Source organism: Aspergillus piperis (assembly GCF_003184755.1).
Source record: "Aspergillus piperis CBS 112811 unplaced genomic scaffold BO85scaffold_2, whole genome shotgun sequence".
Lineage (NCBI taxonomy): Eukaryota > Fungi > Ascomycota > Eurotiomycetes > Eurotiales > Aspergillaceae > Aspergillus > Aspergillus piperis.
The window spans coordinates 1,436,430-1,454,372 of NW_020291592.1; the positions used below are offsets into that span (position 1 = coordinate 1,436,430).

A 17,943-nucleotide genomic window follows, 5' to 3' on the forward strand; every position below is an offset into this window, starting at 1 on the left:
TGAAGTCAATATCCGACGTTTCTACAGGTTATCTATCCTTGGCTCACCAAGTGAGCATTGCTACCCTATTAACCTCCCCCAGGAGAACGGCAACCGGACGAGATCTCAGCATCGGTCCTTCACGGCCCCATATTCCCAATTATTGAGGGGACTAGGCGATCCGCGGGGGTCACTGCACAAGTAAGGAGGTCCCTCAGCAGTCAACAGCCCACACGCATTCAGAAGTATCGAAGATATGCTACATCTTACTTTTTGCATGAAGCATTCCGACTAAGACAGCGTCTACATTTTTCTTCAAAATCTCAATTGTCACTACCATATCATCCTACAATGACTTCCACAGGCCATGAAGGAACTTGCCTCACTATCTTATCTATATTAAACTGGCCATATCGCCTGTGCCAACACGCTCCCGTGACCCTATGACGGAGCCCATATCAAGACCACACATTCCTTGCACTGACACCACAGTGGCTCACTCGCTCGGTTGCTTCCGATAGGCAATGCAAGAAATATTTAGGAGGGCTATATGTTACTATTATGCTATATAGCACCCCTTTATTGCTTTCGGTCACTGACCACTTGGCACTATCTAACTAATCGAGCAAGGTCCCAACTAACTCGGGACACATTTCAGCTGATTGTTGGGTGAGTGCAAAAGGGGCCCATGTTTCCAGAACGGTCTGAAGCGTTCTTCTCAGTTCTTTGTAAAACCGAAACCCCTGGTAGACGAGCACCCATCCCCTTGCAACCCAAAATGATGCCAAATGCATGTGTCTCACGTGAAAAATACGAGGTCGTGGAATACTTAAGGTGTCTTGGTGGGTAATGATCCTCGTATAAAGCCCCCAGCCAAGCAGTGTCTCAGCATTTCCAGGATGTGCTCTGAGCATTAATTCATTTAGACTACCTAAAAATCCAAATGTTGCCTAATTTCTGCCAATAAACGCTCATCGTCGAAAAACGGGTAGATATGTGTCACTGGAAGTTAAATTCATACACCAATTGCCACTTGTACATTTTGTACCCCATATGTAGTAGCCAGTCATCAAGGCCACAGCAAACCCCCTTTCTGGGGACAAAGCAGGATTTCCAGGAGTGAACTCAAAAAAATAATATACCGCATTCAAGCTGCCACCAGCTTCGACTGTTATGCAGCAGGCCCTGTCTGTCAAAAATTAATGACAAGCAGTAACCGTTAGCAAACAAAACCTTCTCCCTTGCTGGAACCCCAGGTGCAGCAGGAATGCATAGAAACATGCCAGCCACACACACATACACCTGCCACATACCTGCACGCCGGACTCGTTCTCCGAGGTCAATGAATGCCTATGGCATCTATTTGCGACAGTTGAGGAAATACTTATCCCTTGCAATGTTTCAGTTGTTTCCGAATTTCGACTTGTAAAGCCCGCGAGGGTAATAACTGATGGTAGAGACGCTCCGGCGCAGTAGATCGATCTCTGTAATAGTCTAATATTACCCAGTCTCACTCAATTAGGTATTTATTGCTTGATCAAATATAAGTAAAATCGATCGTTAACTAGTTAGTTACTTTGTAGTAAGATCTCGAAATGATTAATCAATGAATCCATTCATCATTGCTTGGCCTCCGTATGCCAAGGACTAAACTTTACATTTTCACTCAGTACTCCATGATTCTTCTACTAAGTTTGCTCAAAGCAAAGCAGCTTGGCTTGCGATCAACATAAGCTCGGGAGATCATGGTGACTAGTATAGTATCCGCGGAGGGTATGGCACTGATTTGAGATACATATGTAGTAGTCTCGTTTAGCCTAGTATACTAAATAGTAAAATCGTGTTCAAGTTTATCTAGTGTAGTTGCACTGCTATTCTAGCTAACCTCATATCGTCACCCTTCGTTATGGGATCATGTGAGGGTTTCACAAGAGTAGCAGTCAATGGTATGTCTGGATGACATAGTTGATCAGTAGAACTGATTTGCTTACAAAGGGATCAAAGGGGTAAAACTACGTATGTAGTTAGGGTAAGTAGGGTGATTGTGATTGTAACATAACCGAGTCGGCAGGTAAACTATGTTCAAAGTGTAAGTGCAGTACGTGAAACAGCATGCATGCACGAGGATGAAACTGTTACACATTAGGTTTTCCGGCGGTGGTACAACAGTCTGTACAAATACTGAAGCATCTTCAAACAGAAGGCAGCGGGGAATAGACTTCAAGAGACCTAATCACATCATTTGATGCTGACAGCTTGTAGGCAGATTAGTTTCCACCCCCACCAGCATTCCAAACCAGCTCATTATCAGAACCCTCCGACTGGCGGAATAAGAACCGATGTTACAAAATCTGATACCTTAGTAGTTGCAAAATATGACAATCCATAAGCTGACAGCGTCACCACAACGACTTGGAAAGAAACCTGTAACAGTCATCGACAAAAGGGGAAAGAAAAGGGGGGGAGGTGGAGGAGAAGAGATTGGCGCCTAGAAATAAGAAAACCACCAGAAGGACTACCGAAAAGCCCAGACAGACCTGAGCTCGGAAAGAATGCCTAACTAGTCAATTACTTAGTGAGAATAATGGATAGTGGTAAAAAGAGCAAATTCCTGACAGGGCAACAAGTGACCCGTGCAAGCACGTGTCTTTTCAGGTTGAAAAGTGGCCCCGGCATGCATAATCATCCTGGGTGGTGGGCGGCGGAGCATTGCGGCCGCCGTGGGCCAAAATCCAACCAACAACAATTGGATTATTATTTGTTTTCTCCATTGTAACCAAGCAGTAAGTACAGTACTAGTAGTGGTTAGTAAATAGTTATCTGTCCTTGGGGTTCTGGTTGGTGGTTCATGTATGTAAATTATCCCCCTTCAAATGTCTGTCAGGTGGAAAGAGAAAGGATTATCCCAGCCAACAGATACTTGCTTGGTCGGGGGAATTGATCCTGGTAGGATGGAACAGGATCTGGCCTTCGTTAACAAATCTGTTACGATGCACTTTACCCGTTTGTATTCTTCTTCCGAGATCCATCGGATTAGAGTAGTTAGGGTTGGTCAGGATGGAAAATCAACGAGTGAGTGGTCGCGTCGGCAGCGCCATCGTTACTACAAATCACTGCTAGGATTCTTCAGTCCCACACGGCTACCCATATTTGTTCGTTAATATTGTTATAATTATCAAGTCGCTAACGCCAAAACAATCATGATGTCAAGGAGTCAGTCGCTAATAGCCTAAAAGAAAGCCTGAGACTAGGCTAGACGGGGTCTTCGAATCTTTCCGTCTCCCTAAGGGGGGAAAAAAAGAAAAAGGTATAACTATTTCTTTTTGGTTAATAATTCGATATGTTAATATCTGATTTGACTTTTCTTGATCAACAACTGCTTCCTTCTCCGCCCCTTAGTCTAACGGACGGATTCCGTCAGAAAGGCAATTTTTCTGCCTTGTGTCATCAGGAGACTTGAGGTGACCCATTTAGGAAGCTCAGCAAGTCAGCAGCATCTGCCGCGGTTCTTCCAGTTCCGTGGGATGTCGGCATGTCCGGGCAGGGCTCTATGTGGGCTGGCCTGTGGATTCGGGCGTCAGAACTTGAGTGGGTGACCCGTGAACTTGGGTAAGGGATGAAGCAGGGTACTTCGCAGTGGACGTGCCCAGTTTCATCATTACTCCGGCTATCGTTATCAGTCCTTCTAATTCGTTAGCAGCTCAGTCGGCCAGATTTCGGTTTAACAACAAGAACCACGGATGGCATTTCCTCCGCTGTAACCTTGATTCTTGTGTTTGGACCATTGAACTTATTCAGTTCCAGACAAGGGGCCCAGTTTTGGGCGGTTCACAGATAGCCAAGACCAGTCGAAACGGATCTGGAATACGGATTCAGCTCACCTTCACCCGGTAGCCTCTGCGCATGTACGGATTCTGATTCTGCATAAGAGAGATCAGATGGCACCGGGCGGAACAGTGAACGCAAATAATCGAACCAATAACCCGTAGCTCGGGCTGTTGATCTTGGATGCAGCTGCAGGAGAAAACAACCGTCATTGGTATCAGATCAGCAGGGCTTATGCGGGCGGGTTGGTTAGTATTTGTGTTTGGTTTGAGGAGGAGCATACTTGTAGTGGTTGTGGGAGCTTTTCCGCCACCACCAAGCGGGCGCATTCGTTCAGCTCCATCGTCCGGAGCCTTTCGGCAGATACCTTTTTTTTACCAGGCGCCGACTTTGACTAGTGAAAAATCAAACCAGAAAAGTAAATAAAAGTGACAGATTAAGTTATGTATAGTATCTACGGAGCGAATCCACCCAAAACGAGGATATGAAATCGCTCAGTTCGGGGAGGTCGCCGTCCGGAATCCCGCCAGAAGATTAGTGGCAGAAAGTAGTAAAGGCAGTCGCAGTCATAGTGGAGTGGCCCTAAGGGGGGTTCATTTAATCGAGCCGGGGCGATTTCGTTTTCGGTCACGATGTGGTTTTTGCCCCCCCTCCATCGTCCTCTCCCTCTCTCTCCTCATTATTATTCCTCATTCCTCCTCTTCTTCCTCTTCCTCCTCCTCCTCTTCTTCTCCCCGTTCTCGCTTCCCATGGGTCGAGGCCGCCTGGAACTGTATCCGGACTGCCTCACTTTCGCTTCCCTCCTCCTCCTCCTCCCCGCCCCCTCCGACTAGCGTTTGTTTCACTTCGCCTCCCACGCTCATTCCCTTCCCCATTACATTACCATGTCCATATTAATCGCGTCTCTGCCCCGTCCGTGATCGATCTGCGTCGCCATTGTCGTATGCAAGCATGCAAATCGTTGTTGCTAGCTGTACCAGATCGATGACAACCCAATCTTCGCTGCCAAAATGGATATGATGTCAAACGGGCCTGCGACTTTTGCGCCTGCCGCAACTTCAGGCTCCGATCTCCATTCGACTACCAGTTCGACCGGCCCAACCCTCGCTGCGACATCTACCTCTTCTTTAACCTCCCTCAATGACTACTCCAACTTTCCCCTGATCCGCCAGGGCGATCGCACATATCTTAGAGACCCCGAAAATAACTACCCTCTCCCCTGCGATCTTCAGGAAATCCATCGTCAGACCCTGCGCTCGCTCATGCTCATGCGCGTGTTCGGGGGTCCATTCTGCAACCCCCACCTCGCCGACCGTCCCCCAAAGCGGGTTCTGGAAATCGCATGTGGTTCAGGCCTCTGGTCCAGTATGAGCCATGAATATTTCACTCGACGCGGCCACCGCAACGTGTCTTTCCACGGTATCGACATCGTCTCCGTCGCCCCCGATCTGCGCAAGAAAGGTGTTCATTGGCAATTTCGAAGGCACGACCTTCGGAAGCCCCGCCTGCCTTTCCCCGACGACTATTTCGACTTTGTCTTCATTAAGGACGCAGGAATGTGTCCAGCTAGTCCGGCGCTGCAAGCGTCCGGGTTAAGCGAGCCACTGAGGGTGCTCAAATCTGGCGGAATTCTGGAAATCTGGGACTCTGACTGGGTCTTTCGGTCCTTGCTTCCCAATCCCGCACCCGCTCGCAAATTGGCGTCAAGGGAACAAGAGACGGCCGATGCGACCGCGACTTACACCTTTTCTTCCGCAACCCCATTCACACGAGTTCAGAACAAGTTTCTCCAGGACTATAACTCTTGGGTCGAAAAGGCCTTTGACCGACGCAAATTGACAGCCTTGCCGTGTGCGACAATTGGCTTGTCTTTCAACTCAGAAGTCGATGTACTAGAGAACGTTGATAGTCGCCGCATCGCTATCCCGCTAGGCGAACTACGGTGGGAACGTGAAGGTCATGGGAAGGATCCGGTCGGCGCGTCACGCAGACAGTTGACCGCAGATCAATTGTCCATCCGGCGCACGGCCCTTTTGACCGTAGTTCAGATGATTGAGGGCATGGAGCATATCCTCATGGAAGCTAGCGGTAAGACCAGAGATGAATGGGACAGGTGGTGGGCTGCCATGATTGCCGATCTGTTCCAGAAGGGAAGCCTCGCGAATGGGGAGTGCTTGGAAGTAAGCGCTTGGTGGGGACGAAAGAAATGAACCGTCTGTCAGTGAAGAGGATACAAGCTCAATTGCCGGTAATCTGGCGAACGCGGGAAAGAAAAAAAAAAAAGACACGGAAAGCGTCGTGACCATTGGTCTCTCTCATATTGGTGATACCCCACTTTTTCTCCTTTCAGTTTTCGCATATATATATTCCTTGGTGTAATATTCTTGAGAACGTGTTATTAAGGCTCCATGGTATTTTGAACGGCCGGGATCATTTAATTTTCATAGCGCTGTTTCAAGGTGCGATATCGCTTCAGATAGTACCTGGGCGCTTTTGGTCAGCATTGGTGCTGACATTGTCGAGCCTGATTTATCTCGATAATTATGAGACGATGAGTATTCGGATGGACATGGTTGATAGGCAGAATTAAACATAGATGAACTAGTATCAAGCCTTGCGGGCCTGGGCCTTCGAGTTTCACATGCTTCACCGTTTGTAGATAAGGAATTGCAGGCAGTCTGGCGCCGATGTGATTCCGGTAAGGGAGGGGCACACGGTAACTCACAATGCTTCGATTTCTGTAGAATAGAACCAATTATCAGCTCGGTTTCAATACCCTGGCAAACAATAGGAAGATTTGTCAAACGTACCCTTCTTGACAAATTCCGCCCTAGCAATACCTTTTCGGATCTGTTCCTCATTATCCAGATGCGCTTGGCTGGAAAACGCTTTATGTAACCTGTTCCGATAATATTCGTAGCCTAGGGGATAATTGCGACCAAGGAAGAGCAGCTCTATCGATGGCGTGGAGTCAGCTTGCTGGCTGCGAGACACTCAATATTGAGAAGAAATGACTGGAAGATGATAGCATGCGTGAAGTCGGGGTGATGCACATACCCTTGTATATATGTATGACCTGCGCGCGAAGTTCCGGATTCGTCATATTGGATGGTGTTGCCAGTCAATGGAATAGGGGGGCCAGGACTCTCCGAAGGAGGTGGGAATGTGGAGGAGGAAGAAGTTGTTTGTCCCTCAGCTCTAGGAAGAAGTTAGCCGGAACACAACTACCGGTGACGTCGCACGGGCGGAATCCTTACTTGGTGCCTCGGAGGGGTAACCGTCCAGTAAGCACTTATTATACTAGCTGTTGTATAGGCTGGTAAATTATGATTATAGGATTGGATGAATGGCTTTCTTTAGATAATTCTAAAGAGCGTTGAAGTGACAAAGTATCTTTCGAAACCGTGGTGCTTATTAGTATCTGATGGTTGTAATGGGTGGAGATATGTCCGGGTGTCTTGAATTGTTATAGGATTATGACGTTAGATTTGCGCAGTGTCTGGTGTAAGGATCTAAATCAACTGCACTGGCTATTTATGCTGATCAATAAGGAAGATGCATGATTTACTGAAACATATCTATCCAATTGTGAACACATAGGTTGCTGAGCGATCATCTTGTTGACATTCAGATGTATATATTCTACTTACTAGCCTCAATCCATCCAGGGCCCGAAGCTGGAGCAGCTATTAGTAGTAGCGTAATAGTAGTTAATAACGCCTGTATATCGTAAGTGCTAAGCATTGTATACAGACTATCACTGTTCATGTATCGGATCTCACATAGGGCTTATCGTAGAAAGCAAGCATAGGGGTAACAAGCAAGCACCGGCCATGTCAGCTTGCGGAGAGAGGGAAACAATGCGCGGGGCTAGCCGAAGCTCCAACCGCCCGGACAACTAGCCGAAGTGAGAGAAGCTCCTCGGCTGGAAACAACGACATTCTGACAATTGACAATAACTAGCTTCACCTATTCTCATATTATAATAATGTCGCTTCAAAGATTCGGAAGGCGACCCCTGGCTGGATTTGCCGCTCAATCTTCATCACTTACCACCCGACTCTTCTCTGTCTCGACCGCATTCCGAAATGCCCCCGTTTCCACACCAGGGACAACGCCAAAGAAGCCTCATACCATCGATCCACGATGGTTGACCATGACCAAGCGAAGAATTGGCAGATGCATGATGTTCGGCTTAAAGCCCCCGCAGATTCAAGAAGCCGGGGAGATCCTACAGCAGATTGCAAGGGATTGGCGAGAATTGATCGCTGGCAGCGAAGGCTATTTGACAGATGAGACACGAAGAGGGCTATTCCAACAGAGCGTTGCGTGGGGAGAGATGGTATGATATAGATTCACCTGGTGCATGGCAGCTTACATATGGCATGATGCATAGATGCTAATGTAGGCGCTTGCATTGAACAGGACAGCATGGTAAGCTAGGAACTTCTTTCAAGCAACAAGTGATGTCGACTAATGCGTGAGTCTAGGGTGTGTATACTTCTTTCTAAAGCAACATTGGGTCAGTGGATTACAGCAAGGGGTCTAACATCGTGAGCGTCTGATTAGGACATGTGAACAACGTCACATACCCCCGATATGCAGAGACGGCGCGCGTGTACTATACCCGCAACTTTGCCATGCATATAGACCCGGCCCATAAGACAGAGTGGTTGAATCTTGTCAGCTCCAAGGGCATCGGACTCATACTTCGAAGTATCAAGATTGACTACAAATTTGTACGGTCTTCTCAGCTGAGATATAGGACTGATCGCTAATACCTCGTCTCTCTTTGCAGCCCATGACCTACCCCGATAAAGTTACGGTATATCATAAGCTGGTTCACGATCCGACATCCCCTGATGCACCTCGTCATGGGTTCTATCTCCATGCGATGATAGTCTCCGAGGCTCGCCAACGGCCCGCTGCCCGCGTTTCCGAGGACCTGGTCATTTATGACTACAAGGCAATCAAGAAGGCAGAGCTTCCGCCGTTTGTCATGGAACAGTTCAAATCCACCTGGGATCTTCAAGAGAAAGCTAAGAGATACTGGCAGGAGCGCATCCTTGATATAGAAACGAGGGTCCGCACATTGGAAACAGAGAGCTGGGACCGGGAAGATGCGGTCGAGGATACCGGATCTGCGAAGCAGTGATGTAGCAGGCTGAATTCCCGCTTTCGGGCAACTTTGCAGACCGACAGATCTAAGATCGACAATGTACATAGTAAATGAGGAGGATCGAGCGTAGGGCACTGGCATAGATTCTGCTACCAAGCGCGTACTGTAAGCACAGGGGTGCGGTAACGTATGGAAGCTTACTGGTAATATATCGATCTACACGGCATACAGTATGCGTATTGATACTAGCTGTATTCCATCACTTCAAGTCTTCTTGGGCGACATAATCGTTCATGAGGAGACTCATCATCACATCTTGAACTTAATCTTCTTTGTACGTCCTCGCATTGAGATTTCAAATCTGGCATAACCTGAGACCTCTTCATCACCTCCCATCTCACCCCAGAATGACATCAGGTCTTTCAGACATCCTTTGGAGTGGAGTCAGATCAACGATGGCCATTGGCTGTCCGAGGAGAAGACTACAACAATCAAGGACGAAACATAACGCAAGTATTTCAGGTCAACTAGAGCAGGTCAAATTTCTTACTGTCTTCATAAGTTCGCTGACCATAGATTGCTACAATTTCCCAACCAATTGCGTCGTCCAGCCTCATATCGGTTTCTGAACCGATTCAAGGAAATGCCATTATTTTAGCATCCTACACCACCGATTGATGGTGCCTTATTTCTCAGAACAAGTGGGCGAGACACAACAACAATTTTGAGATGTCTAAGTTTTACATGTCCCCCGTAAGGCGATGGAGCTCGGCGACACCATGACTATCCGCTTGGTCGAAGGCATGAGTTGCAACTTATAAGGAAATGATGTTGACGCCAAAGCTAAACATGCTGCTGTTCTCTTTCATGGGGCAGATGTTTGGCCATAAGTCTCTTCACCTCGTGCATTGGCCCTCCTACGTCTACCTCCAAGAACTATCAGAAAAGCACCAGCGCAGCTTACGTTGACTGCACAAAAGCTCTGCATCCGTCTGCAAATATTCAGCTCGAGATTCTCAGTTAAGGTGTAGTGTCAATGTTCTGAACATCGGTCTATGTCAATTGAAGAGCCCGGTTGACTCGGCTCGGTTGTCGGCAGCTGATAACTACTTACCTCTTGAGGCCGAAGCTCAGGTCCACAACCGCCATGTGATGCTTGGCCTAGCTCTCTTTACTATGGAACTGATACTCAGGCATAATGCTTGACTGCTTTAACTTCTCAGGCTACAGGGATGCAGATGAGTTGATAGCGACTTTGACCAGCCATCTAGAGAAGTTTCACACATAGTTTGCTCAGTAACACAAGATCATGGTTGCCGTGGAATCCGATTGCAATTTGTTGGTTCGTCACGGCTTGACCCGCTCCATTTGCGCCACAGAGTCTCTTCTAGACCCTCCCGCCTAGTGCCTCTGATCGGAAGCTTTGCCGGATCGGTATCAGTTCCAGTGTCCCAGTTAATTGCTTGGTTTTCCAAGCTTTGACGCCGGTCTTGGGTTATGAGGCTCACCACAGGCAAAATTGTTTACCTATGAAAGACAAAAGGGTAAGTACACCTGGTCTCGCACTGTAATACTACTAGCATCAAGGGTCCAATACCCTGTGTTACAGCCACAACGACACGACAAATGGACGGGATATCCCTGGTAATCATCTGACAAGGCTTGCGGGGCTCGACCGGCAAACCCTTCAATTTAGTCAACGCGTCTGTCCACTTTAGGGTAGAAACGGTCGATCATCCATCCGATTCCAAGGCTAGTCGATCTCTGTCCGTGAAAACGGCAATCATGTCAGGATACTTGCCTATCGAGCTGCAGCCAGCCCGATATCCGGCGTATGACGAACATTCCAATTAGCCTGTGATTCTAGGCAAATTGCCTGAGCAGCGACAATTAAAGTATCAATCGCTCCTACGGGGCAGATCAAGCGAGAAAAGTGATGATTTTGCTAGTGTGGAGATGTTTCGGTGAAATACCGCTGTTTGGTATGATACAGTATTTCCTATATATAGCTGGGCAACAGCTGGGTATTGAAGCTTATCTAATCTCACACTTACTGCTTTACCACAAGATGTCGTCGTCGTCAGTCTTCGACAAGATTCCGATGGAGACGGGCTATCCCCCAGATTGTCGGTGTCAGCTTGCTTTTTTCTTCGGGTCTCGTGAATTGCAATTTTGGTCCTTTTAATCTCCATTAAGCAGGGAACCAATGGCATGACAATGATCTCCTTACAGGGTGCTGTTTCGGACTTGGCACGTATAAGCATTACGAGCATCATTTATCGGCTGTACAACCTCCCACGCAAGTGTCAACTGACAAGTCCAACGGGGCCCCCATATGACTAGAGAGCTGGGCAGGATATGCTTATCTTGACTTGCAAGTCACGAGCTAGACGACATATGGGCTTCTTCGTCTGCCCGTTTTGAACTCTACGCAATCCAGCTGATAGAGAGATAACCAACCGGGTTTATGCAATATGGACGGCACATATGACTACCCACGGCCTGGTAGCTGCCAATGAGTTGGTGACGGTGTTGACCATGGTGAGTTTTCACAGCTCTGTCCAGGGAATGCCCACGCGAACAACCAAAAGCTATCCCGTGAAGGATGGGATCGCCAGATCGTCCTGTCTAGTTTGGGCCCTAAAGTCCTGGATTACCCGATAAAGCACGACCCCGGGTCTTGTCAGTGGTTAGCGGGTAAGACGTGATATGTAGGGTGACTGCGTGAGAAGGAGGGGTAAACGGACATTAACTGGCGCTGATTTCCGTGAGCCTATGAATGATGGCTGCAATAGGAGGGTAAGGTCAGAATGAACACGTAGTCCACCCCCGGCTTACGAGGCCGGCGTTCAGCAACCATCAGTCCATAAGTGCTTTAGACCGGGAAGCTTAAGGTCTGGTTGTTGCTAGGTGACGGGGATATTACAGCTAGCCTACATGTGCAGATTGGTCGACAATAGTTTTCTCTATTGATCTGTTGGGGAAAGTCAAGTGAAGATTTGCTTTTGTTGCTTATGAGCATGTCAAGGGAAAGATGAAGACGAGCGTAAGTTGCCTTGCGTTGACAGGAGGCTTAGATCCCAGCAGCTGTGTAGAGCCGTCAAAGACAGAAATACTAGCTGTTCGAAGCAACTAGTGGCTGGAATTTAGCCCCCATATCAATGCCTCGAGCCGGTGCCGGTGTCAGGAAGCAAGCTTACTCTTGAATGATGTGGCTGAAGAGCCAGGTGTCAATTCATGCCCGTAATTGTCCTGTTTTGTGGACACGGTTGTTTGAAGATCCAAGCAACTTCAACCTTCACCAGAACAAGAGGTCCCATTGGTCTCTTCAGCATCCACGATCTCCGTGGCTGGTCTCAACCTCCAGATCGCCCCAAAAATCGGTCGAGGGAAAGGGAATCTGGATAGCCAACCAGCCAACCGGAAGACAGCGCAGTGAGGGTACGTCATGTAATGTATGATAAATGTCAGTAAGAAACCTCCTGTATCTGACAGGGTATGTATGGTACCGTGACAGGGAAGGGTATTATATGTAATGCCTAAGGCACCGATAGCCGGATTGGCTGGAGGTTGGCCGCCTTGCTGCCTTAGCGGGATTTCCTCTCGACGATCCGTTTCCAACCTTTCGTCGTTTCGTCTTTTTCCCGCCTCGTCTATCCAGACCCAAAAGTCTACCAAACCTCATTCATTTTTCCCTTCTCTTTCCTCCCACCTCCTCCCCCGCCACCCTCTCTTACTCACCCTCTTCCATATCCAATCCGATTCACTCTACTTTCCTTTTCTTAACCTAGTCCTTACCTCTACCGATTCTCTATCCCCTCTTGTCATTCCTTTTCCCGTTCGCTTCCTGGGTGCTACCTCCCCTCCCTTTCCTTTCCCACTCTCATCACCCCTTCTTCTCTCCCACCCCCCCAACTCTTCTATTTCCCCGACGCTGTCTCCGTCCTCAATTCTCGCCTGGTCCAAGTCCTTGGCTCCTTCCTGCCAAGCTGACTCGGACCTGGGTGTTAGGCTCCCTCGTCCATGCCACGTTCATCGGCCACGGCTAGGAAGAGTCATAGCAATCGGCATGAGAATGGTCTTGTCGGTCCCGGAAAGAAAGTGAACAAGCAAAAGTCCAATGGAAATCTGAATGGGAACACCAACGGCGCCTCTGCCCCGAACTCTGGTCCCTCCACACAAGTCGACTGGCCCGCATCTCGCTCTTCCAGCGATTCGGCTTTAACCTCATCGGCAACCACGGCAAGCAAGGTCAACGGCTCGGCGGACACCTCGAAGGCGGATGGCAACGGGCGCGGCTTGCTGAACGGGTATGCTAAGGGTAACGCGGACATGTCTTATGGCCAGACGAATGGCGCCGTGCCCCAGAATGGCGGACTTGCCGGACAGGCGTCGCGGCGAACGGAGAAGCCGGCGACCGGTTCCAAGAAGTCGGGCTCTATCAATCCACTCCAGCTCGCGTCGACGATCCTCAAGTCCTGCCCGATGTACGACACGATCGCCATTCTGATCTTCCTTTTGCAGCTGCCGCCTATGGTTCTCACTCTGGTTCAGTTCCTCTTTGCTTCCCTGACCTTCATGCCTCCTAGCGGTGCAGCGTCTGGCTCCTTGACCTCCAACTTCGACATCTTTCAGGGCCCCGCCGGAACGCCTTCTCTTGGCACAATGATCGCCATGGATGGATTCTGCTTACTCTTCTGGGGCCTTTTCATGTGGACATGGGCGCAGAACTTTGCGCTCGATTTAGCTCACGTTCAAGTTGCCATTACGCTAGGTGGAGGAGGTTCGGGGAAGAATGGAGGGGTCAATGCTCTCTGCGTTGGCATTGTTCTCGTATTACATCTTATACGCAGTAAAGGTATACAGGATTTTGTTATAGGTCATCTGCTCTCCGCCAAAATCGTCTCGCCTGATTTCTTATCGCAATATTCACATCTCATGCCCCCCGAGTTTCGTCGCACGGAACCACAAAGCTCCCCAAGTTGGATGCGCAGTCTCCTCGCCGTTCACATCTTGGCTCAAGCAGGCACCGCCATGGCAAGAAGATCGATGGCGAAAAACCGGTCACCGGCTCCCCCTCGCAACGGCAAGCGCGTTGATACCGAAGCCTCTGCCGGGTCGCAGACACAAATCGATTCTGCGTTCGAGTCCGGGGCTAGCGTATCTTCCTACATCGGTGCCGATGGTCAACTCGTTACGCCGGCAACTCATAAGGATGGCAGAGATAGACTCATGTCGGCAAAGAAACGCAGAAGGCAAGCCAATCAGGTCCGGAGCCGTCAACCGTTCTGGGCTGCACTCGCAAGCACGAAGGTGACGGTGATGAGGGAATATGAGCATTCTAGGGCCCTCAACAAAACCGGCAGGGGCCTTATGATGACAGAAGAGGATCTTCAGGGCATTTCGTTGGATGATGGACTAGTTTGGATAACCGAAGTCGATAGCTCTACTATCAAGTTTGCCGCGGGTGACTTCACATCCGTGGATGATCCTGCGCTTTCCGGAGTCTGCGAAACTACTCGTCTGGGAAATGATGAAACGGAACCTTTTTACGTCTGTGTCAACGGCGCATTGTGGGCAACGGCAACGATCACCAAGGTGCAAGACGCTCCGAAGGGGTCAAACACGGTACACTGGCGGGGCGAAGTCTCGGGACTTGCTCCTAACTGTGCCTACACTTGCTCCTTCGTGCGGAGCGATACTGATGAAGAGATCTGTGTCATGAGCGTCAAGACACCAGCTGCAACTGACGCGGAACAAGGTAAGGGAATACCTCGTTTGGCCTCCGGTTCGTCCGAAATAGTTGGCTCACATCGGCCACCAGCAGTCTCTTCGATCCCAACTCCTCCGCAACCTTCTTATCGTCCGTCATCACCGACCACTACGCTCAAGAATTCGATCATCAACGCCGAGGCCAAACTGAATGAGAAACGCGCCCGGTTAAGGAAAGCCAAAAACGACCACAAACTCGTCATTTCCAAAATCAGGAAGGAACTGGATAACTACAACCATCGTCTGCAGAGTGGTACCGATGAGAACCGACAGAAGCAGCGCTCGTTACAGCTTGAGAGAAACATTAAGCAAACGGAGGAAATCACAGCCGCTCTTGAAAGCCAACTCGACAATTTGGAGAACATTCCCGAGGAAGAACTCGAAGAATGGTCGGCCCAGAAGTCTAAGTACGAACGGGAGTTGGAACAACTCAACTTGGCTAAGGAGGAGCTCGTTTCTGCTCGGGCCGCTGTTGCTCGTGAAGTGTCGTCATTGGAGTCGGAGCTGAACTCGGCTATCCAGAGAAAGGAACGTCTTCAGGGCCGCCGTACTAGGGTCAATGAACAATACGAGAGGATCGTCTCTGCCAACGCCCAAGGCTTGAATGAGCGGGAGCGCCGTGCTGCGGAACAATTCGCTCGGGAGCAGGACCAGGCGAAGTTAGAGGCCAACTTCAACGAGCAGTTTGCCAGCATCAGCCAATCCGTGCAGGAGTACCAGATGCGCACCAACCAATTGTGGCAGCAAGCTGCTGCTATTGAGCAAGCCATCCAGCAGCAGCAACAGCAGATGCTCTTGGATTCTGCCCCGCTTACTCCCGAAGGGAACTTGCCTGGCACCAATCCTCTGACCGAGGCACCTGGCATATCTTTGGGGGCGTTGACAACGACTGCGCCCAGCACCCGATCTCTCCTGGGACTTAGCTTTCCCGCGCTGAAGTCTAGTCCGCTGCAGCATGCCTCATCCCCTGTTGGTGCCGCTTCGTCTCATCCGACTAGCCCAACGCAGCCACCTTCCTATTTGCAACACTTTCCGACTTCCCCGCTTGGTAACACCGGCAACTACTTCGATACGGATTTCAGCTACCGTGACCGGTCATTCTCCAACCGGTCTGCGCACAGCAGTCTCTACGGTACTGATTTCTTGGACTCTAACCGTCGTGGTCCCTTCCAGCTTGATCTCTCCGATGCGGTCATTGAGAAGCGGATGGATTCGGGCTCCGAGGGGGTAACTCCTAACCCGATCATGAGACCCATCTCCACCCCGTTCCAGCGGGCCGATAGTCGTGGTAGCGGAAGTGGAAGCGGAAGTAGCGGTGCAAGCGGTAGTGGAAGTGGCAGTCCCAGCTCGACGGGTGGTAAGGGCAACTAGGCGAGGTGAAGGGACAAGTCTGTGGTTCTCCCCACGAGTTCCATCTGTCTTGTTCCGGGTTGCATTATGGTTCCAGTTCCTGCTTGGTCGTGTTCATCTTCAGACGTGATACTCAAGGTTGTATGGTGGTTTACCTGCTTCAGGGTTCCTTGGCCCAGACGAGTCCGCGGCCGCCGTGTGTCTTCCGTCTTGGTATTCCATCGCCTGTGAACAAAGAAATCTTGTGTCATATGTAGAGCCTATTCATAATTTGCCGAAAAGCCTGTTTCTGCACATTTTGTGGTTCCATTGTAGATGTCCATTCTATCATTTGGTAGCATTGTAGGTGAACTCCCGGGTTATTGGCTATTTAATTCTAGCAGTGCCTTGTGTTGTCGGCAGTCAAACATCCCTTGTTTCTCATTTATATATAGCCGAACTTATCACCCACCTAACGCAGTCTATACTACTGCTGTTAGTACTAAGCAGTAGACTTCGATTCAGAGGGGAAACGATGTAACACAATAGAAAAATTAACAATAGTTTTCGATTCCCCAGAACAGATCGATCAGACACTCGCCATGCAGGCAAGCAAGCAAATTTACTTCTATAGTCCCGGGGTCATCCTCCGGCCCCCAAAAATAGATAAGTTCCCAAACGTACACAGCAAAAAGTTATTACACGACACCTCTGGGATTCGAACCCAGGAGGGCGAACCCACAGGCTGAAAGCTAATACAGTGAAACCGGTATAGCAGGCCTGCGCCTTAACCACTCGGCCAAAGTGTCGAATTGGATGATTGACGTCACAGGATTATGAAAGTTGTCTAGAAATTGGAGGAAAATCTGGGTATGTATTTGCTTAATAAACGTTACGTTGTAGAATACTGTCATGTTGGGCAGTTCGGTCTATGTTGCTAGTTTATGTCATGTATATCAATATAAACATAACATATCACTGTGCTTATCACGGACAGCATGTGTTGTGACTTCCCATGTTTGGTTTTTAAACTGTACTTATTTTTCAGACCTGCCATGTGCACACACGTCGGCAGCAAAAAACTACTTATTTAGTTAGGCAGGGAAGATACTACTAATATATATATATAGTCCAGAGTACGAAAAAGAAAAATTGACGACACCTCTGGGATTCGAACCCAGGAGGGCGAACCCACAGGCTAGGAAGCTGATACGGCGAAATCGGTATAGCAGGCCTGCGCCTTAACCACTCGGCCAAAGTGTCTTAACAGTTACTGCTACTTCTCTCATTATGACTCACCAAACCCAGCCAAACTTGCCTGAAAGTAACTTATTGCTACCATAGTTCGGCCGAGAAAGTTGACAAGCTCGCGCTTGATAGCAGTGAGCAAGCCATGAGGAGCGAGTGTACATAAGGTTCTACAATTCATGTATTAAAACCGATCGCATCACACTGCATGCTATTGTACTCGCAGACTTATCAATGAGAAGAGCTCTACAGCATGTCAAAGCACTGGTGATATTTCTGCCTATAAGCGGCCCAGCTGGACTCGCTAGCCCTGAGATGTTAGCACAGCATCTACACTTACAAATAGAAGACAGCATGCATTACTTACTCCTATGAGAATAGATACCAGCTATGCCCATATTCAACAAAGGTAAGTTATAATCTTCGTCATATGTCTGGGGACAAAGTTTCAAACAAGTTCTTACTATTACTTGTTGCTTATGTGTAACGAGCTCTAGAACTATACTTTTTACTCCTTGATGCAATCATCATCTTCAGACACTTTGGCCGAGCGGTTAAGGCGCAGGCCTGCTACTACGTTTTCACTGTAATAGCTGATTAGCCTGTGGGTTCGCCCTCCTGGGTTCGAATCCCAGAGGTGTCGCATAGCATCCATATATTTTTGTCATTTC

The 17,943-nt window shown here is 48.9% G+C and overlaps 4 protein-coding genes and 3 non-coding genes across 7 annotated transcripts; 4 read left to right on the top strand and 3 right to left on the bottom strand.

Moving 5' to 3' along the window:
• Positions 1-4,627: 4,627 nt before the first annotated feature.
• On the top strand, positions 4,628-6,237 carry BO85DRAFT_445355 (class I SAM-dependent methyltransferase). The gene has a single exon (XM_025659244.1). It carries the CDS (start codon positions 4,815-4,817, stop codon positions 6,012-6,014), a length of 1,200 nt encoding a protein of 399 aa, XP_025519874.1. The 5' UTR covers positions 4,628-4,814; the 3' UTR covers positions 6,015-6,237.
• A 288-nt stretch (positions 6,238-6,525) lies between these two features.
• On the bottom strand, positions 6,526-6,907 carry BO85DRAFT_483965 (electron transfer flavoprotein regulatory factor 1; the record flags this gene model as incomplete). Its single annotated transcript, XM_025663202.1, has 3 exons — positions 6,526-6,542; positions 6,615-6,758; positions 6,862-6,907. The coding sequence occupies 3 exons, from the start codon at positions 6,905-6,907 to the stop codon at positions 6,526-6,528; spliced, it is 207 nt and encodes a 68-aa protein (XP_025519875.1).
• An 809-nt stretch (positions 6,908-7,716) lies between these two features.
• Positions 7,717-9,226, top strand: BO85DRAFT_516505 (thioesterase family protein). The gene is made up of 5 exons (XM_025664850.1): positions 7,717-8,146; positions 8,213-8,238; positions 8,295-8,326; positions 8,374-8,543; positions 8,603-9,226. The coding sequence occupies exons 1-5, from the start codon at positions 7,793-7,795 to the stop codon at positions 8,957-8,959; spliced, it is 939 nt and encodes a 312-aa protein (XP_025519876.1). The 5' UTR covers positions 7,717-7,792; the 3' UTR covers positions 8,960-9,226.
• Positions 9,227-12,573: 3,347 nt separating this feature from the next.
• On the top strand, positions 12,574-16,341 carry BO85DRAFT_445359 (putative ubiquitination network signaling protein). The gene is made up of 2 exons (XM_025659245.1): positions 12,574-14,684; positions 14,748-16,341. The coding sequence occupies exons 1-2, from the start codon at positions 12,947-12,949 to the stop codon at positions 16,064-16,066; spliced, it is 3,057 nt and encodes a 1,018-aa protein (XP_025519877.1). The 5' UTR covers positions 12,574-12,946; the 3' UTR covers positions 16,067-16,341.
• A 386-nt stretch (positions 16,342-16,727) lies between these two features.
• BO85DRAFT_t48 lies at positions 16,728-16,833 on the bottom strand. Its single transcript has one exon. It is a non-coding gene; the product is annotated as a tRNA-Ser (tRNA).
• A 347-nt stretch (positions 16,834-17,180) lies between these two features.
• BO85DRAFT_t47 lies at positions 17,181-17,287 on the bottom strand. Its single transcript has one exon. It is a non-coding gene; the product is annotated as a tRNA-Ser (tRNA).
• A 521-nt stretch (positions 17,288-17,808) lies between these two features.
• On the top strand, positions 17,809-17,915 carry BO85DRAFT_t26. The gene has a single exon. It is a non-coding gene; the product is annotated as a tRNA-Ser (tRNA).
• The last annotated feature ends 28 nt before the right edge of the window (positions 17,916-17,943 follow it).